A 25,114-nucleotide genomic window follows, 5' to 3' on the forward strand; every position below is an offset into this window, starting at 1 on the left:
TTAAAAAATACATTTTGTTATTATTATTTTATTAATTTTATTTTATTGAAAAACAAACATTGTCATGGCACTCAATACAATTTTATATATTTTTATATTCTGATTTCTATGCTGTGACATTTATTTTATATTCAATCAATGTTTTATTTTCTTCTTTTTAAATTATTTTATATTTAGTAATGTATGTTTTGTTATTATGTATTTTATTTTATTTAGTAGTTCAATATTTTTACATTTATTAAACACTTTATTTTAGATTTATTATATTAATCTTTATTTTTTTATATATTTTAATATTTAATATTTTATGTATATATATAGGTGTATAGTAAAAAAAAAAATATATATATATATATATATATATATACACACACATATATATATATTTCTTTATTTTTACTTTATTTTATTGAAAAAACAAACATATGTCATGGCAATAATTCAACTTATGGGGGGTCCAGGCTAATCTCAGACCCACTGAGTTCGAACACAACCGAATGTTGCTACGCTCTCTGATTGAGATAATTTTCCATTGTGACCCAAATGCCGCGTGCCTCATTTTACAGATTTATATTTAATACACCCCTTGCTTCTCCTCCTCTTGTGGAGAGATGAATGGTTTCTCTTTCAGCCGTTTAAATAGAGCGGGATGAGAGCTCTCTCTCTCTTTCGTATGAATGGCTGCTGTATAATAGTCTCCAACCCTGACGTTTAAACAAAGAGCATAGGTAGGACACAATACTCAACTCTCCGATTGGAAAATCGGCTTAATTGAAATGCTCCAGACGAACACTCCCTACCACAAAGAACTGCAATCTCTCATTCTTTTATGGCAGGACCAAAAAGCCAGAACCACAACATTTTGTATTTAATATGTCAAACTGTTGCATTAGTACTCTGTCGTTTGCCATTTTCTTTGTCTTTTTTTCTCCTTTTAATCCTTCTGTCCTTTTGTACTAGGCCTACAATATCAAAAATCACAATGAAAACCCAGCATTTTGCGTTTAAAATATTCTCCACCACTTTGAACTTTATTTGAGCTTGTTGCAAGCATCATATGATGCCTATATAAATAAAAATGCTGTCTAGGTAGGGAGCCGTCTAGATTTGGAATGGAGCCAGTCTCCTGAGAGCCGATCGATTGCCAGTCAGACATTATGATGGCTGAATGAAACTATATGAAAGTAGACATGTGTAGGTGGCTCCCAATATTTCTCAGCGAGTTTCAGCAAGCTGTTATCTATGTTGGACGTTTGTAATATGCAAGACGCCTGTGTGAATGAGTATTTGTTTGTTGAACTGCTGACAGTGATGGTGAATGTGGCAACCTGTTTTGGGCCGCAGTGCTCAGATTTCACAAAGCACTCTGAAAGCATCAAGCAGGTTGATCATTTTGATATTTCCATCTGTCTTGCAATGCCGTAATTGTGGGTTCCGTTCCTCCATGAACATGATAAAATGTATGTAGCCTACCTTGAATTCAAAGTAAGCCACTTTGGATAAAAGCGTCTGCCAAAAACAAAAGTAGTTTCCTACAACCAAAACTAAACTGCATCTATAAATGTGCACTAATATACAGACCAGAACTCAACTTTAACTGCTCTAGACGCTAATGCTATTGGTTTACATTCCTCTTTCCCTTCTGTTTTTAAAATGGGGGATGAAATTTGTCAAAGAATTTATGTGGTATATAAAATTATGTAATGAATGCTGTCAAATGAGCTTAACTTGAACATTTCTCACAGGACACTTAGAGCTGATTCCAGTCAGACTGTAGCGTTAGCATAATGCTAAGCTAATGGCTCATTACACAGCTAACTGATACTGTGTGGGGAAAGTGAGATTTTTTTGTTAGATGGAACTATTTTCTAACTTCAACTGGAAATAAAAATACGTGTTGAAATACAAAGAAGTGTTATTTTGAGAGTTAATTTCGAGGCTCGTGTTTCTGTAGGTGAGCCGTGTGCCGGTGGAGAGCTGTGAGCAGTACAGCAGCTGTAGCGAGTGTCTGGCGTCTGGTGATCCCCACTGCGGCTGGTGTGTCCTGCACAGTGTGTGAGTATCTTCACCTCCTGACTCCACAGCTGCTCGCACACACATACACACACGTTTACATGGCTATATGAATGGGGACATGCTGTAGACGGTTTGGTTTTAATATAAAGCTAATTGCTTTGTTGACACTATGCATGACATCATAAATACATAGATGCCACAAGATGGCGGGTGTCATTCCTCTTCACACAACACATCTAACCAGCTTATTAATAAAGTTTGCACTTGATCCCCCTAATTGATTATTCTCAGAGAATGATAGTAATGGCGTTGTCCCTCCTGCTGAGTAATATCTGTGTTTAGATGTTCACGTAAGGACCGCTGTGAGAGAGCTGATGAGCCCCAACGCTTCGCCTCCAGACTGGAGCAGTGCGTCCGACTCACGGTCCAGCCCAGCAATATTTCAGTCACCATGTCTGAAGTTCAGGCAAGTGTGTGTGTTTGTGAATGAAATCTCTTTATTGTGATCAGAATTGAAAACCCATTGGTGGTTTAGGTTATGCACATTCAGCTACATATGTAATATTAATAAGGCTTTTTTTTCTTACCTTGTTTGTTTTATTGGCCTTTTACAACATAAAAGACGACAGCTGACACTTTGCTCTTGGTTTTTGCTCACCTAATTAAATCTATGGAAGCTTGTTTCCGCCACAGAATAAAGAGTAATTGCGACTTTTTTATCTCACAATTCTGACTTTTTTTCTCACTGTTCCGAGTTTAAATCTTTTTTTTTTTCAGAATTGCATAATATAGTCACAATTGTGTTATAAAGTAAGAATTGTGTGATATAAAGTTGCAATTGCATGTTATTAAGTCACATTGTGAGATAAAAGGATTTTTTCCTTAGAAATGTACTTTTTTTCTCGTAATTTCTAGTTTATATCTCGCAATTCTGACTTTATATCACAATTGTGACTTTAAATCACAATTCTGACTTTATATCTCGCTATTCTGAGAAATTGCACGATTTATACTCGTAATACTCAGAATTGCAATTGTGAGATAAAATGTCGCAATTATATTTTAAAATGTTTTATTCTGTGGCGGAAACAAGCTTCTATATAAATCAACCTTTTTAAAAAATATATAAAAACATTTTTTTATTGATTTAGATTTAGCTTTTAAACCGAAAATAAAAGAAAAAAATATAAAATATTTTAATTTATTTTAAAATTATTTATCAATATGATTTTAGTGACTGGATTACACTTGGAATCTCGAATTTCTCTTTCTCCCCACTTCTTCTCTTCTAATCCCTATTAACAAGATAAGAAATGAAAGATACGAAATGCACAAAGTAACATTTTGAATCACCTATCAATAAATGATAGAAGTGTTTCAGCAATGTAAGCTTTCATGTAATATGGATTTGCAATTTTGCGCAGTAAATTGTGATCAGATCTCTGTCTGACTGCACTGGAGACGCATTACGGCTAAAAATATCCTGATAGTAACTGGAAATGAAAGCCCAGGTGTCTTTTGTACAAATGTTCAGTGTGTGTCATGCCAATAATGCACGTTAAAATTGAAAATCTGTTCTTGTCTCCTGATCTGTGTTCGTTCCTACAGCTGGTTCTCCAGGCTCAGAACGTCCCCAGTCTGGCTGCTGGCGTCAACTGTTCGTTTGAGGACTACACTGAGACGGAGGGACACATCATGGGGGGACGCATCTACTGCCTGTCCCCCTCCGCGCGGGAGATCGCTCCCATCACACGCAACCAGGGTAAGGTGACGCACGCACACTCTTTTAAAAGCTTGTTAGAAAGCGCTGAAGCTCACTGTTTTTCTGCTGGCAGGTGACAAGAGGGTGGTGAAGCTCTATCTGAAATCCAAGGAGACGGGGAAGAAGTTTGCCAGCGTGGATTTTGTCTTCTACAACTGCAGTGTCCATCAGTCGTAAGTCTCACACGGGAAAGAGAGAAGGCAGCCTCCTGTCGGCTAACTCTCCCAGTTTATTTTTATGGGTTTTGTGTTTGTGTGTGTGTGTTTACTGCTTCTGAGTGATAGAGGGATGTTATTTTTGTGTGGTGTTTGCAGTTTTTCGCTGATATCAGGGATGAGATCAGACTTTTAATGTCGTTTCATTAACGACTCATGAGCATCCTGACTTCAGCCGTCCTGCTTTACTGCTCATGAGTTATATTCCCGCAGTTCTTACATCACTCGCTCTCTCTTGCTCCTATTCCTTTGCTGAAATCCAACAGTTCTCTGTTCTCAGATGTCCGCAATGTTGAAAAGGAAAAAAAAAATAAGCTACTGTAGTCTGAAATGCATTTGTTTTGGCTTTCATTCAACATTCTTATTTTGTTTAATAGCTCATTAAAATGTTTAAAGGTATTAGTATGACAAATTAAATATCTGTCACCGTTATGTTCAGTTAGTTTGTTTTCATGGACTTTCCATTTGTTTTTATCAGTCACATGTGTTCCGTTTGATTTTCCCGCCAGTAATCGGTTGTCATGGACACTCATATAATCATCAAACCTGTTTATTTCATTATCTCTGTGTATTTAGTTCCTCTCGTTTTCAGTCTTTGGTTGTCGGTCGATGTTTCACACACTCACTGTTAAACTTTTCTGTCTTTTCCTGTGTTTGTTGTAATATAAAAATCACTCCGTATTGGATCCTGTCTTCCCTTTGTCTTCATCTTGAGACAATATCATAAATATCATAACTTTTTTGGGGGGATTGTTACATTTGACAACACAAACTAACTGCCATGTAATTGAAAGATCCTTTATATCATATTTTTAAGAGGCTTACTGAATTTCCTGGTCTATGATTTTTTTTTTGACTCCTTTGTGCACGTTGGTTATGCAACACTAGCTTTTATTTTGCACATAGTATTATAGTTAACTAAAACCATACTTCCATTGCATGAAATAAAATAAAAAACTGAAGCTAAATAAAATGTAAAAAAAAAAAACCTTCTTTTATTTCTTTTATTTTCATGTTCTTTTAGTTTAACTTGATGTACTAAAATAGCTAAAACTAAAACTTAAATAAAAACTATTTGAATTAAAAACTATTTAGACATTAAAAAAAATACTAAAAATGACGAAACCACAAATCATAATTATTAAAACTAACTAAATTAAATGAAACTCAAAATATTAATAAAACCTATCTAAATGATACTAAAATAACACTAATTAGGTAGGCTGTTTTATTAAGTTTTAAAGCCACTTTGACATTTACAAACAATAGTGAAATTATTATTTTTAAGTCGGAAATTGATTTGAAAAAAACTTTCTTTAATATACTTTTGAATCAATTAATAATTGCATATTAATTTGATTGAGAACACTTAATTGAGCCTTTCCAAAACCATGGCACTAGCATCGCTTTGTTTTCTTGCCCCTATTTTCAGCCTCTCTCTCTCAGTCCCATGGCTCTTACTGTCTCCTCCTCTTCTTCCTCCTCCTCCTCCTCCTCACATTCCCATCCCTCTCCGGATAGACAACAGGTTGTGCTCCAGGCAGGAGCGACTCCAGATGTTTTGAGCTCCAGTGTCTCTCGTCCTCTCTCGCTCTCGTTCATTAAGTCAGGCTGTGTGCCCTTCGTTAGCTCAGCGTGCTTTGCATTAGCATGGCACCGACCCATTAGCAACACAGCCACTTCATCTAAAACTGGACGCGATGAAGTGCTCACCTGGTGCTCCACGTGTGTGTGTGTGTGTGTGTGTACATCTAAGTGTGACTAAGGCACACTATTTTGCCCTAGTGATTACTGGATGTGTGTATTATGTGTGTGTGTGGCAGTGGGGCTCCTGCTTGGCACGGCAAATTACCCTGCTAGCTATTTACACGCAGCGTAACAATATTAGAGTTTAGCATGAGACAGGGGGAGGGAACGGCTTAATCGAGCATGTGAGGGACCCGATGCATTTTTAACAAGAGGAGCACAGAGTGAATAAGGAGGGGAAATCAGAAAAAGACGGATAGATGGTGGCTTTTGTTGAAGCGATAAAGCACTCCCGAGGCTGAAAGGTTAGCTGTAGCTCGTGCATTTTAATATGAAAAGAGCCCATGCATGTGGCACAGGAGATACACACTGGTGAATAGACTGCCCTCTCTCTTTTTGCATGCGTGTGTGTGTGTGTTAGAGCCTCAGGGTAATTCTGATTTCCTGTCATGTGAGCCTCATCATTCATTATCATTGTTTGCTTAGCATTAAACTTGCATATTTCGAATATATAATGTGGAGGTTAACACACTAACGGTTTTAATTTTTTTCCCTTTGTAAATATAAACACACACACACACACACATATATATATATATATATATATATATATATATATATATATACACACAATCACCTAAAGGGTTATAGGAACACCATACGCATTGTCATGTTCAAGAAACCAATTTGAAATAATTCGAGCTTTGTGACATGGTGCATTAAGTATGGAAGTAGCCATCAGAGGATGGGTCCATGGTGGCCATAAAGGGATGGACATGGTCAGAAACAATGCTCAGGTAGGCCGTGGCATTTAAACGATGCCCAATTGGCACTAAGGGGCCTAAAGTATGCCAAGAAAACATCCCCCACACCATTACACCACCACCACCAGCCTGCACAGTGGTAACAAGGCATGATGGATCCATGTTCTCATTCTGTTTACGCCAAATTTTGACTCTACCATCTGAATGTCTCAGAAATCAAGACTCATCAGACCAGGCAACATTTTTCCAGTCTTCAACTATCCAATTTTGGTGAGCTCTTGCAAATTGGAGCCTCTTTTTCCTATTTGTAGTGGAGATGAGTGGTACCCGGTGGGGTCTTCTGCTGTTGTAGCCCATCCGCCTCAAGGTTGTGCATGTCGTGGCTTCACAAATGCTTTGCTGCATACCTCGGTTGTAACGAGTGGTTATTTCAGTCAAATTTCTCTTCTATCAGCTTGAATCAGTCGGCCCATTTACCTCTGACCTCTAGCATCAACAAGGCATTTTTGCCCACAGGACTGCCGCATACCGGATGTTTTTCCCTTTTCACAGCATTCTTTGTAAACCCTAGAAATGGTTGTGCGTGAAAATCCCAGTAACTGAGCAGATTGTGAAAAACTCATTCAGAGTTCAGGAGATTGTCTTGACCAGGACCACACCCCTAAATGCATCGAAGCAACTGCCTGTGATTAGATAATTGCATTAATGATTACAATAATGAATTAACAATAATTAATGTAAACATACCTTTTAATCAACTTATTATATTGTATTTATAATTTTTTTCTTCATTTTTTCATCCTTTTATTTTTAATTATGTTGCAAGAACTTTATTAGCATTGTAAGTGGATTTCAAGGGAACATTTAGAAAGTACATTTTTTCAAAAAATGGTTTGTTGACATTTGAAACAATTGAAATATTTGAACGAACTGTTTCACAATACTGGCAGTAAGCAGGATGACATGAGGCTGTTGAGGTGTGTGTCAGCAGTGATGGGTTGTAATCTTGGTGCCACTTCAGGAGTAAGATCTGAATAATACAAGATCAAAGTGTGCCAATGTGACATTCATTAGTGGATGCTTCTTCTCTCTCTTTTCCCCCTTCTAGCTCTCTCGTTTTGCTCTGCTCGTCTCTTTCTGTTCCTTTTTGTCGTTTCATCCTCGTTTTTCTCCTTTTCTCAGCCTCGTGTTCTTTCCACTGCTTTAGAATCTCTGTATTTCCGTGCGTCAGGTTCAGCTGGTCCGTTAATTCAGCGGCTCTTGTGTCTCATGTAGTCGGAGCAGAGTGAGGAGAAAGCTTTATCCTGCACCAGCAGCGGACGTGATCATAAGCCTTTGAACATTTGGCACAGACAGGGGAAGAGGCGTAGAGCGCACTTCTCGCCTCTTTGTGATGCTTTCACTGACCGCAGAAGCCTTTTCATGATATGAGAAAAGCACGGTCCATCTGGGGAGAATTCGGGAGCGCTGAGCTACATGGAGTTTGCGGGGTGTGTCTTAAAATACTGAGGAAGTGGCACTCTGTGGGCTGTACTTCCACATTTGAGTTGTAGAGCTTGGGCGTAAATAGCAACTGATTCAGATTTATTTAAAGTCGTCCAAGTCCATGTATATTTCATTTCCTACTATTCAAAATTTTGGGATCGGATATGTTTTTAAAATAAGTCTCTTATGCTCACACAGGGTGCATTTATGTAATCCAAAATAGAGTAATATTTAGAAATTATTTTGCAGTCTTTGAAAATTAAATGTAATTTATATATGTGTTGGCAAAGCTAATATGCTGATTTTCTGCTCAAGAAACGTTTCAATGTTGAAAACAGTTGTGTACGATTTTTTTAAGGATTATTTGGTGACTATATAGATAAAAAGAACAGCATTTAACAGCACTGATAATAATGAAAAATGTTTCTTGAGCAGAAAATCAGCATTAGAGTGATTTCTTAAGGATCATGTGACACTGAAGACTGGAGAAGGATGCTGAAAATATAGCTCTGCCATCACAGGAAGGAATTACATTTGAAAATATAGAAAATAGAAATATAGAATAGAAATATAATATTCAAAACTTTAATAATATTTCACAATATTGCATTTTTTACTGTATTTTGGATCAAATAAATGCAGCCTTGGTAAGAATAATAGACTGTTTAATAACATTTTGAAAAATGTACTGACCCCCAAAGCAGTATATAGTTTTTTTGCCTTTGCATGATAAAGTGTCCATATTTATATGTATATAAAGTGACACAGAACTTACTCACTTCACCTGTACAGTTGTGTAATGGTTTAGAAGTACCGCACAAATCTGTTTCCACCTCTTATGTCAAGTTCAGTTCATTCTGAAGTTTATGCCGAATGTGTGATAAGAAACTGCTCCCACGCAGCTCTTCTGTTATGACTTTTTCAGACGAGTCTCTGAGACTAGAGTACAGACCAGCGTCCTTGTCCTCCTCTGCCAAACGGCAACAAAATCTTCCTCTGTATCCATAGCAACAAAGCCAACCTACACCTTTGTCTCAGTGCGACGTGTGGAAAGTTGACAGATCAGTGTTGTTTGTGACGTGTCTGGCATTCTTATTTTCTTCACCTTGAGGTGCCAACTCTGTCAAATGTGGGCTCAGTCGTTAAATGTCTTAAACGAACAAATCATCAGTGTTGTTGATGTAAATGTCACTTTAAACTGTTGAATGTGAAGCTTTGGTCATTTACTTTGTGTGATACCTGAATGAATGGATTGTGTTTGTCTGTTTGCGTCTTATCTTTTGCTTTCTTTTTCTTTGCTGTTTGATGGGAGCGTTAGTTCGCTCTATCTTTCCGACATGTCTTTGATCTGTCTCAATCTCTGTCCATCTCACATCACCCGCTCTTTGTCACCTCTGCTTGAGAGATGGAAAGAGAAGACATAAAAGAGGTAGATTTGTTTGAAAAACCATCTTGGTAATAGGGTTTAATGGACGGTTGCCAGGGAATGAAACGCCTCGGATATGCATTTAAATACGTCATACAAACAAAAGGTACAAATTATTGTTATAAATAAGTGGGATAATTAAAATAAATACAATTAAATATAAATTGATGACAACCCAAAACAAATCTGCAAAGTCTATTATATGCTGTATCAAATGAAGCAATATCTAATTTTGTTGTCGTTTGAAAAACATCATCACAATAATCAAGAGGCGGAAATATTAGTTAAAGGGTTAGTTCACCCAAAAATGAAAATTCAATTAGTATTTACTCACCCTCATGTTGTTCCAAACCTCTATGTGTTCATTTGTTCTGCTGAACAGAAAGGAAGATATTTGGAAGAATGTTTTAATCAAACAGATCTCATTCCCCATTGACTACCATAGTAGGAAAAATACATAGAGTCAATGGGGAATGAGATCTGTTTGATTAAAACATTCTTCCAAATATCTTCCTTTGTGTACAGCAGAACAAATAAACACATAGAGGTTTGGAACAACATGAGGGTGAGTAAATACTGACAGAATTTTCATTTTTGGGTGAACTAACCCTTTAAGAAACAAGTTTCTTACAAACACTGTATGAAAAACAATTTTGAGATCGATGTAAAATACAATTCCAAAGTTGACTGTGTAAAACATGATTAATGTGTGATGTAAAATAAAGCCATACAAGATATAATAGTATCAACTTTATGCAAAGGAGTGCTTCACATGATAAAACACAAGTGGTCCCAGTATTGAGCCTTGAGGCACACCTTTTTGTTGAATCAAAATCTGATTTATTCCCATTTAGGACAACACATTGTTTTATATTATGCAAAGTTCCAAATTCCAATGCTGATGAAAGACAAACATGATTATGTTGTGTGGAAATGTTTTGGTTTAAAATAGAAAGCTTATAATAGAATGAGTAATTTTACAAATAACAATACTCGTTTTCTCTTGATAGGTGTCTCTCCTGTGTGAACGGCTCCTTTCCATGCCACTGGTGCAAATACCGACACATGTGCACCCACAATGCCAACGACTGCTCTTTCCAAGAGGGCCGCGTCAACATATCCGAGGTCAGTCTGCCTAATACAATGCATACATTTACATGCAACTCCCTTTGATTTCATAGAAAATTGCTTTTCACGTTTGCGACCCATCACCAAAAAAATACAGGGGTGAAGATGCACACATGGGCAGTCATGTCCCATTTGCAAAGCGTTGTTCTTTTCGCGCTGGCTTTGTGTAAGCAGCTGTTCTAAGGAGAGCGGCGCTGGATTAATGCACTTATAAACGGCACTGACTGAATGACTATGCAAATTGTATCGTGTTGTACATTTACAAATGCTACATTTGCATAAAAACCAATATCAATCACATCTCTCCCTCCTTTTCTTATGAGCGCTGGAAGTGCGAGAGGCAGCATTACGCATGTACAGTGGGTTATGATTACTGACACGCACACGCATCAATCCTCCACACGCCCGTTCTCGACTGCCGAAGTCGTCTCGGGGGAGCATTTGTATCTCAAACCGTTTCGAGTCGACCAGGGGGCTGTTCATGCACTCTGCAGCTGTTAAACAGCGCTTTTGTCGTTGAGAGGGGCATTTGGGTGTAATGTACACAAATGTTTACAATTTTACACACAGCCTTATCGGTGTTCATTCCCTTCACTAGTGTGCTGCAGTATCCTCTTCCTCAATTTGTATTGTTTTTATTTTGTACACCTAATGTTATTATTATCATTTTATTTGTATTATGTCATGTATTTTTAAAAATGTATAAAAATTCCTCAAATGTGTGATACAGTAGGTCTACCGTAATATTGACATTGAGTTAATTCACAGGATCTTTTATAAAAATGTTTGAATCTGAATTATGCCTTGAAGGAGCGATACATTTTTACATTACATCCATGTTCCTTTTATAGGATTCATGTATCGTTTACTTCATATTTATGTTGATGTTTACGTGGATTGTGAATAGATTCTCCATAAAAGATGACTGCTCATCACAATGTGCTGCAAAATGTCTTTAACCCCTTTATCCTTGACTGTATTCATCATGTGAAATGGCCTCGATAGCTTTATTGATTTTGTAAAATGGTTACTGCATAATACAAGTCATGGACACAATTTTTCCATCAAAAAATTATTTTATTAAGCAAATTCACTGTTTAAGTCGCTCTGGTTAAAAGCGTCTGCTAAATGAACAAATGTAAATGTAAATCCATTAAGTATCATCCTTCCTCTTGAAAATTCTTTCCTTGACAGTTAGTGTTTTGTCTAGATGTGCTGCTGCATGATTGATTTGGACATTAGCTAGATGTCATTACATCATAACCTGAATACAGATTTCCTGTTGGTACACTAGCCTAAACAGCTTCAGTGTGACCATTGCCGTGACGTGTGTAAAGACTAATAAACACTGGAAGAGATGCTTCTTGACATGGAGGTTGGTGGTATTTGGTATTTATTGGGTTGAGGATGAAGGTGAGATAGTGACAGGGTTTTGTGGGTGAAGGTGTAGAATTGAGGCCGGGAGTGAAGGATTGGTGTTTCACATCTGATATCTTCAGGTAGCGCCGGTTAATAACTAGTGGTTGAAGTGAGATTTCGGAGATTGCTTTTCATTATTCTCAGCAGTGGGGTCTCAAAAGCGAGTGATGTGCCTATCTAGACAGCATTTCTGGGAATCAATGGGGCATTCTTGTGATGACTATAAACATAAACATAAGGTTAACACCCGTGCTAACTGTAGTCATTCCTCAGTTATATTTTAACTTATTTACTGGTCCAATCAATCAATCAATCAATCAATCAATCAATCAATCAATCAATCAATCAATCACCAACCTTAATAATAATCTATCCATCCATCCATAGTGTACCAACATTGATTGAGAGACCAGAGAGACTGAATGAAAGCTGCTGAGCCACCCTGGGAACTCAACATTGCCGTAGTATCTTTTGGTTTTCTCCTCCGTTTCTTTTTATCCAACTCTATTGAGACAGAGCCACCCAGTCCATAAGCGTAATGAATTTTGTGCATCCATGCATCCATCCATGCATCCATCCGTCAATCAATCTACTAAAGTTCTACTTTACATTATTAAGGTTGGTGATTGATTGATTGATTGATTGATTGATTGATTGATTGATTGATTGATTGATTGGACAAGTAAATAAGTTGAAGTAGAACTGAGGAATGACTATAGTTCCCCCCATCCACCCATCCATCCAAATACGTCCATCCATCCATCCACCCACCCACCCACCCATACATCCATCCATCCACCCAACCATCCATCCATATATCCATCCATCCGTCCATCCATTCATCCGTCCATCCATCCACAAAAACAGTTCCCACAATCCCTTTCCAAATGTCTTTATCTCTGTCATTATTACTGCTCAGTCTGTGAACAACCATACCTTAAAAAGCAGCCAAACATCCTCTCGGAGACATGAAAGATAAACCGTTCAGCCACCCAATCGTAATGAGTCACATTTGCAAATCAAATGTATATAAATCAACATTTGCCTGACAGCGGATAAACAGTGGAAACACATTAAATCTGACCAGGCGGAAAATTGCTTCAGTAAGCCACACTTGAAGAATCCACAAGGAGAAATAAACAAACATATATATAAACAAACAAACACAGAAATAGCACTGCTAACACACTTGTTCCAGCATTCGTTATTTGTGAACCCAGCTGTTGACCAGTCACACTTGGACAGCGGTTTTGCCCTTTGCTAGTGCCAAAAGTGCATTTGACAGACCCGCACAGAAGGTTGTGCTGAGCGCGTTTCAGGATCATTTTTGGAATAATGGTGGGGTGGGTGTTTACCACGCTGTTCTCTTTTTCAAACCTATATAGCATTTGTTGTCACGCTGACGGGCTCATAGTGTACCAACATTGATTGTCCATAAATGGACCAGAGAGACTGAATGAAAGCTGCCGACCCATCAACATTTGCCGTAGTATCTTTTTGTTTTCTCCTCCGTCTTTTTTTAAACCAACTCTATTGAGACAGAGCCGCCCAGTCCATAAGCGTAATGAATGGAGTTTGTTTTAAGGATGATGAAACTGGTGTTACGGCTGCGTTCTCTCCCTCATTTGAGACTCATTAGTGTGCGTCTCCGATGAGACAAATGGGGGTTTTGATAAATAAGTCATGGGGTGGTATATCACCAAGGAACTCCTCGATGCTCCCGCGGGAACTGTGTGATTCAGTAATGCTCTGCCTTGTGTTTGCTCTTATAAACAAAGACATGTCACCCATGATAATAGCAGGAAAAGCAGAGGATTGTTGGGGGTGCATATGTGATTTTAAAACTTGTATATAGCTCTCATAATTCACGCAGAGCTGTTAGCATTAAAAGCTTTCTCCTTAAAGCTTGTACCTACATTGCTTTTTGGTAATAAAATAACTCGGCTCTCTGCAAATGTTTTATTTTTAGTGTTTCAAAAGCTTTTCTGGGTGGTGTGAGTACATAAGACTTGTGATATAGTCGTCTGCAGGATGATAATTCAAAGAAAGCCTACACAGACACCAAAAACAAAGGAGTTCTTTTGTCTTCTTGAAAGAAAGGTATATTCTCAGGCTTTTACAGCCTCAATTCTAATCAGTATAACTAATATACTGCTGCCAACTACACAGAATTTTTTATCAGGACTTCCGTCGTGTTTATACTTTCTTCCTTTTCGCTTTGAGGGACTTAATTAAAAATGAGAATACATTTAGATTTCACTTCAGTTTGTCACGAGAGCCCATAATTACCTTTTTAGATCATGCATAATGTCTGTGATTGGTTCATAAAGCTTGAAAGGGATTTCGAACTGTTAAAACAGTATAAACTGTGTCTGAACAGTATACACTGAAAAGTTATTTCTTTGTGAAAGTTTGTAAAAAGTAAGTGGTTGAACAGTGTATATATGCTGTATATTCATGCAGAAAAGTAAAATTTCAGTATAATTAAGATTTTGCCATTATTTGCATGACAATCATGCACATTTCATATTACTGTAATGCAAAAATAAATAACCCCCGTTCACATTATTGTAACACAAAATAATGATATTTATACGGATTTATGCAGGTTAACATAGATGAGAATCTAATCAAAATCACCAGTAAGAATAATGATAATAAAAAAACAAGATTATTTAAGGATAAATGCAACTAATTGTCATGAAAATATCCGTACAATAAAATAACAGTATATATGGAAGGACTGTGTATATAGGCTCTATGTATATATTAGTGCTGGGCAACGATTAATCGCGATTAATTGCATCCAAAATAAAAGTTTGTGTTTACATAATATATGTGTGTGTAGTGTGTATGATTATTTTGTATATATATATAAATTGTGTATGTATTGTATATATTTAAGAAATATATAATATTCATACATAATTTATATTAAATATAAATATTAATATTTTATATATTAACACATTTTTCTTAAATATATACATGCATGTGTGTGAATTTTTATATACAAAATAATTATACACAGTACACACACATATATTATGTAAACACAACCTTTTATTTTGGATGCGTTGCCCAGCCCTATTATACATATATACTGTATATAGGCTATATGTGACCTGGAGATGTGATCTCACAGTCTAATTTTTCCACGTCTAAACATAGTGCCATGTTCCATTTTGCAGCATTTTAGTAGTACTCCATTATGTAGGACGTGGTGCTTTTGTGCCAAATCTTATTTTAACCTTCAGTCTGTGTGCCTGTCTTTTATAGAACTTGAATAATTTCAACAAAACATACAAACATCATATTCATAAATGACCTTCTTACAGTGCCAGCCATATATTCCTTACCCACCTTTGGCCCTAAATTGAATTGCACTTGTTCGATCTGGCCTTTGTTTCTTATTGCATGTGGAGAGCAGCATCCACTTCTAGCATCCAAATTCCATTCAGCTCTGATATACCGTCTGTCCCGTTTGGCTGTCAGGCGTTTCTTCATCCTTCTCTCTCTCACTCAAATCTCTGCCCAGCTCCCTCAAATACTCTGTAAATTCCAGTCTCCCGTGCCTCTGATCCCAGGCACTGGCACTGACAGCACTGCACTACAAACAGCCGAGGATGGAGCTTTGAGAAGCAGGTCTCTGGATCGGTATTCCAGTGGCCGTGCCAAGAGCGCATGCCTCACCTCGTGTTATTTCAGTTCCTTGAACTACTCCATATCAAATGCCACCTTCATCCTACCCAACGCCTCATCCTCTCGGGATAACAACGATGAGGGTTCACTGTAATTAATCAATTAATCAGAAAGGCAATTAGCAGAAACGGGGACCCTGCCATGCACCCTCACCTTTGTTGTTTGATGCCGGTCCATCCCGCTGTGTTGCAAGTAGAGCTCAAAGCCCAACGGTTCCCGTTCTCTCTGGCACTGGGCCTCTCGGAGGGATCTAAGGCTGCCACTGATCTGTGGCTTTAATTATTCAAAGTGTATTAAATCTTAATTTCCAGATGCCTCAGCGTCTGTCTGCCTAATGGAGACCGAAGATGAATTTTACATTCAGGAGTCAAGGAGATGGCGCTAGCACTCGTGAAGTCTTGGGTGGTGCCCAAGGATACGGGGCCAGGACCAAGTTTCTCATGCTGTTTTTAACTCAGTCCAGTGCTACTGGGTCCTTAAAAGATTTTTCATCAGAATATGAAACCCTTTTAAGTATGGAAGACGAGGTTTCATTGAATTGTTGTGTTGTCGCAGAGACGAAGGGTTTTTGGATGCGAAAGCAAAACTGATTTTGCTTTCAGAGGTTAATCAGAGGTCAAGAGTTATTTTACACAGAACAGAGGTGGTGGAAAGAGTACTGAAAATATTGCTATTTTTTTTTTTTTTTACTGATTCACACTCACACTGAAAGTCCACAAGTGAGATTCATAGAAGTATAAATCTCATGACGTTTCAGGAAATGCCTTATATGGATATAATAACATGCAAATAGAGACGTTTTGACTGATGAAACATGAAGACAAACACATAATATATGTGTTCATCAAGCTATCTCAGGTATTTTCATAAGAATGATGTATGTTTTTAAAGTGATGGTTCAACCAAAGGAAAATTAGCCCATGATTTACTCACCCTCAAGCCATGCTAGGTGTATATGACATTCTTCTTTCAGACGAATACTATCAGAGATATATTAAAAAAAGGATTTTGAATTAAACCACTAAAATACCCAGATAGCAAACTGACATTGAATCAACGTGGAAACGACGTCTCTCATGACATTGAAACAACGTTGATTTGCTCATCGAATTAACGTTGAACCAACGTCAGACGCGGCATTCTTCAAAGCTAAATGAAATCGAAAATTGGTTTGCTTTCATAACGTTGAAACAACGCGTTGATTTCAAGTTGATTTTCCGTTAGTTTTGAAAGAATGACGCATCTGACGTTGGTTCAACGTTAATTCGATGAGCAAAACAATGTCAGATCAACGTTGTTTCGATGTCATATTTCCACGTTGATTCAATATCAGTTTGCTATCTGGGTAGCGATACCGATTCAAAACACGAGTGCCAGTGATTGAATGTCAAAGCGTGGTTTGAAGTCCCCGCCCCCCAGCCAAACTGGAAGTTTTGATTGGTTTGCGAAACTGACGCTAAAACCGACAACATTATTATTACATTTGTGTTATGCTTTAGAAGCCTTGGAAGCTGAAGCTTGTGTTTATGCAATGGAATGTTACATTTCCGACACTGCTGGCCAATCAGAGCACTGAGAGCTTTTCGGAAGGAGGGGCTTTGTAGAATTTAGCACGTTTCAGACACACTAGGTATAGAGGTGCTGTCATAGGGTACAGTATGTTTTTTTTTTTTTGACATATTAACCTATTCTATATTACACCAATAAACAAAATAATGCAGTTTTAAAATCACATCATATGACTTATTTAACTGCTACACTCGTGTGTTTAAAAGAGTGCTTTAGCTGTTAGCATGTTTGCATAGCCAAATCATCTTAGATAAGTTGCATCTTCACATTAATGGCCTTAGCAATTAGCTACTAGGATGGGTCACAGGGGTCAACTTTACTAATGATCCATCAACCAACCTCAGATTTAGTTAATTTTCATATTTTTTTAGTGGTGCAGTTTAATTTGCAGTAGTTTGCTGAAAGCGTGTTGTGCTTTAGCTGTTAGCATACTCGCATTGCAAAATCATGTCATCTCTTGCTCTGCGTTTTTTAGTATAACCACAAGGCATTTCGATTTCAAGGCAGCATGTGAAGTTGAATATTTTCCTAAAAATTGCAAAGATTCAGTCCAAAGCAGGTGAACGCAAATCTAGCCAATTCCTTTAGACTGATTAGTATTTCAAAACACCCATGGACTGACTAGTCAAATTTAAAATCGACGTTTCCCTAGTAGCCATTTTGAAATTTCTATTAGAAAGTACATCACTATGAGTAACAGGTCTCCAGTTTTAGTTTGTATTATTCCACATCTTGCTAAGTTTTGAGTGGCTCTCTATTTTCCAGCCCTGTGTGGGCGGACACTCTAAAGGCCTTTTAGACTTCAAAGTCCCTTTCATTCGACAACAGGCTCCTCTTAGAGTGGATGGATCCATGAGTTGTTTCCCCCTCACCGTTTGGCCCTTACTAGTCAACGAGCTCCAGACTGCCTAATTAGATGACAGCCTAGTTCCTCATCTGTTACTCTGAAGAGACTTGCCAAAATATGTAATTAAAATGCTACTAGGATTTAATTTTTTTTTTTTTTTGGTGATGCTGCCCTCAAATTGTTGACAGTAATTGGTTAGACATAATAACAGGCTTGCCAAAGTCGTTTAGCAGCTCAGTCAATACTGATACTGCATATACTACCGGCTAAAATCAGTTTCCACTATCCTAACTGTAATGAACCTCAGAACTAAACTTTTAGGATGGCATGAACATTAGCACCGCTTTAATCGGCTCTGAACGAACCATTTAAAACGCACCATTTTAAAATGTTTTCTTATCAAATATTAAGATATGTTTGATTAATTTAATGAATTATTTAAAACATAATGGTGCTCCTAGAATACTATGGTGGTACTATGGTATCCAAAAAAAAATAATAATAGTGCTTTTTAATATATGTTTGTGCTGAACGTGCAAAGAATGAAGTGATTCTCATATTCACATACCATGGTATATTTACCAGGTTACCTCTAGATATTTCATAGAGTACTATAGTGTGTGTGTGTAGAACATTCGTCTTTAATATTTCAAACACAAAATTTGTTCCTATGCAATGTAAATCCATTCTCCACTCTGAAGCGAGGGAATGTGGATGGTCTACAGCGTTTCTGCATCGCCCAACAGGTTCTTTCAGACTGTAGAGAATGCGAGAGAACGAGGAAGAAAAGAGCAGCAGATATCATGTTTTGCTTGCAGGAGCATTGCTAGAGGCAGCAGTTGAGCAAAACAAACAGCAGACTAGCAGAGCAGTGCTGCCAGATCCCAGAGCCAAAAAAACAGCCCTCCTCTTTCCCTCAGCACGGCTGCCCAACAGTACTATACTGCATCTCTCTGCGCTTCCATGTCCATTCCATACCTCAGCTGCAATGTTATACGAATTACACAATGTGCTGAGTTCTTAATCAAACTGATTGTCAGTTTTTGCTAAGAAAAGCCCCTAAATTACGATGTAGATGCACACTTACATTTCAATTGCGTTGCACCTTGCACCATGAGCACTGTGTTTTGAATATGTAAATGATCAATTTTGAAAAACACGCCACGAGACCTCTGTCATGTTAAGCATATTATTTTTTATTTGACATTTATTATAATTTTATGAAAAAGAATATGCATTGTTAAATTGGTATTCACTTTAAAGGTGCTAAATGACCCTTTTGTTCCCACTTTATATTAAGTGGCTTTTAGTACTATGTACTTACATTGAAGTTGATACATTGGACTTATTGTGTACATACATGTTTTTACATTGTACTTATATTTTGGAAAATATGTATGTAATTACAACTGTAAATATAGCTGCAAGCAGCCATTACCGGGGCCAAGCGCAAGAAGCGGCAACATATGCCAAAATGGCAAGGAGTGGCAGACCAACTGCAGCAAGGAGCAATTAAGGGCATTTTGAGAGAACTTTTGGCAAATGGCTAAGAAAATCACATAAACATTAACTAATAAGATGATTTAATGGGTTATCACTTTCGAACAATAGGTGGCGCAGTTACGAAATAGATGTGATGTGGTCAGAGTGAGGTGACAATGACACATGCACAGTTTGGTGTCAAAATGTGAAGGCATTGCAGAGATAAAGCCTAAATAGTAATTTTGGCAGCATGCCTAAACTTTGATGTTGTGTTATACGACAACGGTTTCGTCTATCATCGTGCAATTCATAACTTTTAGTCGGCACGGTCTGGAGATGATACGATTAATTTTTCGTGAAAATCGGACAAACGGTCTAGGAGGAGTTCGAAAAAGAAGGTTTTTCAAAGAAATAAAGATGGCGGACAGGAAGTTTGGCTGATTATGGAAAACCTGATATCTATGTTTTCGGCATAACCCAAGGAATCTATTAAGATCAGTTTCATTGCAATAGGCAAATTTATTCAAAAGTTATTAGCGTTCTCAGAAATTAATTATAACTTTTGACCAACAGGTGGCGCGGTCTCAAAATCTTTTGAGTACCTTCAGGGCATGCTGCTTATGGCACACACTGAGTTTCGTAATGTTAGACCAAAGCATTTATTTAGTATAGCATTGTATTTCACAAAACTGTATTGAAGTCAATGGGAATTTCACGTTTTGTTCTATTATAGCGCCACCAAGAGGCTCAGTCCCACAATTTTTTTGTGTGTGTCCTCAGAGTGACCCCATACATATGTGTGTCAATTTTGGTGAAAATATCTCAATTCGCTTCCGAGTTATAAACATTTATATGAAAAAACACGTAAAAAATGACTGACACATGACTTTGTTTGAGTTTTACTACCCCTTACTATCAATATTTTCGCATTTGGGCATTAGCATATAGTTAACAAGCTATGATTCCGTGTTTCTGACGGTGGTTTCGTCTCGATCGGAACAGCGGTTTTGAAGATATAGCCAAGTGTTTTTTTCGCGCTAAAACGCTACGCTACGCCATCCGTGAGACGAAACCCGACATATTTGGTATCGTTGGACTCGGCAACGATTCAGGACCTCAAAAATATGACTCCCGTGAAAATAAGTGTACCACACCCAAAGTTATAAGCGTTTGAATAAAACAATTCACCACTAGGTGGCGCTGTTTCGAAACTTCTCAGGCTCCTTCAGGGCATCGTACTGATGACCCATAACGAGTTTCGTAACAATTCGTTCATGCGTTCAAAAAATACAGCATTTTAGCACATAATTCAAAATGGCCGACAGCCAAAATGGCCGATCTGGGAAAATTGGATATCGGTCGACTCGGCATGACGCCCTGAATCTAACGAGACCAAGTTTTTGATTTTTGGAGAAACCGTTCAGAAGTTACGAGCAAAAATAGCCATTTTTCATATCTCCGGACCACTAGGTGGCGCTGCGCCGAAACGCAGCACGTAGCCTCAGGTCATGCTTGTGATAACACGTACCAAGTTTGGTGTGAAAACGAGTAAGCGTTGCGGAGATACAACCTCACGTCTGTTTTCGCAAGCGCTACGTAAATTTTGTTTACGCGTTTATCGAAAACGGTTATTCGAATCATCTTGAATTCCATAACTTTTTGTCAGCACTGCCTGGAGATGATCCGGTGCGATTTTGGTGAAAATCGGACAAACCGTCTAGGACGAGTTCGCAAAAGTAGTTTTTTTGGAAAATTCAAAATGGCGGCCGTTTTTTATGACGGAAAATGACGTCATAGGGTGCGATCGAATCGGCATGAGCTCAGGAATAAGAGGAAAAAAGAATTTTGTTGATAGGCCTTACGGTTCAAAAGTTATTAGCATAATAAAAGTGAAACTTTGGACAGTTGGTGGCGCTAGAGGGAATGAGTTAGAGACACCAAAATTGGTGTATTTAAAGTTGGGACTGTCCTCTATCAGAATGTCAAACCAAAACAACTTTCCCGCAAACCGGTCTATGGGCTGCCATAGACGCCCAGTCGGAAGAAGAATAATAATAATAATAATAAATATAGCTGCAAGCAGCCATTACCGGGGCCAAGCGCAAGAAGTGGCAACATATGCCAAAATGGCTAGGAGTGGCAGACCAACTGCAGCAAGGAGCAATTACGGGCATTTTGAGAGAACTTTTGGCAAATGGCTAAAAAAATCACATAAACATTAACTTATAAGATGATTTAATGGATTATCACTTTCGAACAATAGGTGGCGCAGTTACGAAATAGATGTGTGGTCAGAGTGAGGTGACAATGACACATGCAAAGTTTGGTGTCAAAATGTGAAGGCATTGCAGAGATAAAGCCTAAATAGTCATTTTGGCAGCATGCCTCAAATTTGATGCTGTGGTATACGAAAACGGTTTTGTCTATCGTCACGCAATCCATAACTTTTATTCGGCACCGTCTGGAGATGATACGATTCAATTTTCGTGAAAATCGGACAAACGGTCTAGGAGGAGTTCGAAAAAGAAGGTTTTTAAAAAAATAAAGATGGCGGACAGGAAGTTTGGCTGATTATGCAAAACCTGATATCTATGTTTTCGGCATAACCCAAGGAATCTATTAAGATCAGTTTCATTGCAATAGGCAAATTTATTCAAAAGTTATTAGCGTTCTCAGAAATTAATTATAACTTTTGACCAACAGGTGGCGCTGTCTCAAAATCTTTTGAGTACCTTCAGGGCATGCTGCTTATCGCACACACTGAGTTTCGTAATGTTAGACCAAAGCATTTGTTTAGTATAGCATTGTATTTCACAAAACTGTATTGAAGTCAATGGGAATTTCACGTTTTGTTCTATTATAGCGCAACCAAGAGGCTCAGTCCCACAATTTTTTTTATGTGTCCTCAGAGTGACCCCATACATATGTGTGTCAATTTTGGTGCAAATATCTCAATTTACTTCCGAGTTATAAACATTTATATGAAAAAACACGTAAAAAATGACTGACACATGACTTTGTTTGAATTTTACTACCCCTTACTATCAATATTTTCGCATTTGGGCATTAGCATATAGTTAACAAGCTATGATTCCGTGTTTCTGACGGTGGTTTCGTCTCGATCGGAACAGCGGTTTTGAAGATATCGCCAAGTGTTTTTTTCACGCTAAATCGCTACGCTACACCAACCGTAAGATGAAACCCAGCATGTTTAGTATCATTGGACTCGGCAACAATTCAGGATCTCAAAAAGATGACTCCTGTGAAAATAAGTGTACCACACCCAAAGCTATAAGCGTTTGAAAAAAAAAATTCACCACTAGGTGGCGCTGTTTCGAAACTTCTCAGGCTCCTTTAGGGCATCGTACTGATGACTCATACCGAGTTTCGTAACAATTCGTTCATGCGTTCAAAAAATACAGCATTTTAGCACATAATTCAAAATGGCCGACAGCCAAAATGGCCGATCTGGGAAAATTGGATATCGGTCGACTCGGCATGACGCCCTGAATCTAACGAGACCAATTTTTTGATTTTTGGAGAAACCGTTCAGAAGTTACGAGAAAAAATAGCCATTTTTCATATCTCCGGACCACTAGGTGGCGCTGCGCCGAAACGCAGCACGTAGCCTCAGGTCATGCTTGTGATGACAGGTACCAAGTTTGGTCTGAAAACGAGTAAGCGTTGCGGAGATACAGCCTCACCTCTGTTTTTGCAAGCGCTACGTAAAATTTGTTTACGCGTTTATCGAAAACGGTTATTCGAATCATCTTGAATTCCATAACTTTTTGTCAGCACTGCCTGGAGATGATCCGGTGCGATTTTGGTGAAAATCGGACAAACCGTCTAGGACGAGTTCGCAAAAGTAGGTTTTTTGGAAAATTCAAAATGGCGGCCGTTTTTTTATGACGGAAAATGACGTCATAGGGTGCGATCGAATCGGCATGAGCTCAGGAACAAGAGGAAAAAAGAATTTTGTTGATAGGTCTTACGGTTCAAAAGTTATTAGCATAATAAAAGTGAAACTTTGGACAGTTGGTGGCGCTAGAGGGAATGAGTTAGAGACACCAAAATTGGTGTATTTAAAGTTGGGACTGTCCTCTATCAGAATGTCAAACCAAAACAACTTTCCCGCAAACCGGTCTATGGGCTGCCATAGACGCCCAGTCGGAAGAATAATAATAATAAATATAGCTGCAAGCAGCCATTACCGGGGCCAAGCGCAAGAAACGGCAACATATGCCAAAATGGCAAGGAGTGGCAGACCAACTGCAGCAAGGAGCAATTAAGGGCATTTTGAGAGAACTTTGGGCAAATGGCTAAGAAAATCACATAAACATTAACTTATAAGATGATTTAATGGGTTATCACTTTCGAACAATAGGTGGCGCAGTTACGAAATAGATGTGATGTGGTCAGAGTGAGGTGACAATGACACATGCAAAGTTTGGTGTCAAAATGTGAAGGCATTGCAGAGATAAAGCCTAAATAGTAATTTTGGCAGCATGCCTAAAATTTGATGCTGTGGTATACGAAAACGGTTTTGTCTATCATCGTGCAATTCATAACTTTTAGTCGGCACGGTCTGGAGATGATACGATTCAATTTTCGTGAAAATCGGACAAACGGTCTAGGAGGAGTTCGAAAAAGAAGGTTTTTCAAAGAAATAAAGATGGCGAACAGGAAGTTTGTCTGATTATGGAAAACCTGATATCTATGTTTTCAGCATAACCCAACGAATCTATTAAGATCAGTTTCATTGCAATAAGCAAATTTATTCAAAAGTAATTAGCGTTCTCAGAAATTAATTATAACTTTTGACCAACAGGTGGCGCTGTCTCAAAATCTTTTGAGTACCTTCAGGGCATGCTGCTTATGGCACACACGGAGTTTTGTAATATTACACTAATGCATTTGTTTAGTATAGCATTTTATTTCACAAAACTCTATTGAAGTCAATGGGAATTTCACGTTTTGTTCTATTATAGCGCCACCAAGAGGCTCAGTCCCACAATTTTTTTTATGTGTCCTCAGAGTGACCCCATACATATGTGTGTCAATTTTGGTGCAAATATCTCAATTCACTTCCGAGTTATAAACATTTATATGAAAAAACACGTAAAAAATGACTGACACATGACTTTGTTTGAATTTTACTACCCCTTACTATCAATATTTTCGCATTTGGGCATTAGCGTATAGTTAACAAGCTATGATTCCGTGTTTCTGGCGGTGGTTTCGTCTCGATCGGAACAGCGGTTTTGAAGATATCGCCAAGTGTTTTTTTCGCGCTAAATCGCTACGCTACACCAACCGTAAGACGAAACCCAGCATGTTTAGTATCGTTGGACTCGGCAACGATTCAGGAACTCAAAAAATGACTCCCGTGAAAATAAGTGTACCACACCCAAAGTTATAAGCGTTTGAAAAAAAAAATTCACCACTAGGTGGCGCTGTTTCGAAACTTCTCAGGCTCCTTCAGGGCATCGTACTGATGACCCATACCGAGTTTCGTAACAATTCGTTCATGCGTTCAAAAAATACAGCATTTTA

The 25,114-nt window shown here is 38.0% G+C and overlaps 1 protein-coding gene across 2 annotated transcripts in view; it reads left to right on the forward strand.

Annotated features, from left to right (window-relative positions):
* Positions 1-25,114, forward strand: part of plxna1a (plexin A1a) — a 266,208-nt gene that overhangs the window by 121,167 nt on the left and 119,927 nt on the right. For both annotated transcript variants that reach the window (XM_039651985.2, XM_039651986.2), the window contains exons 5-9: positions 1,955-2,055; positions 2,359-2,482; positions 3,625-3,778; positions 3,852-3,951; positions 10,425-10,539. In XM_039651985.2, the coding sequence (XP_039507919.1) occupies positions 1,955-2,055; positions 2,359-2,482; positions 3,625-3,778; positions 3,852-3,951; positions 10,425-10,539 (594 nt within the window). The remainder of the gene's footprint in view (positions 1-1,954; positions 2,056-2,358; positions 2,483-3,624; positions 3,779-3,851; positions 3,952-10,424; positions 10,540-25,114) is intronic.

Source organism: Pimephales promelas, chromosome 20 (assembly GCF_988280905.1).
Source record: "Pimephales promelas chromosome 20, fPimPro1.hap1.1, whole genome shotgun sequence".
NCBI classification, from domain to species: Eukaryota; Metazoa; Chordata; class Actinopteri; order Cypriniformes; family Leuciscidae; genus Pimephales; species Pimephales promelas.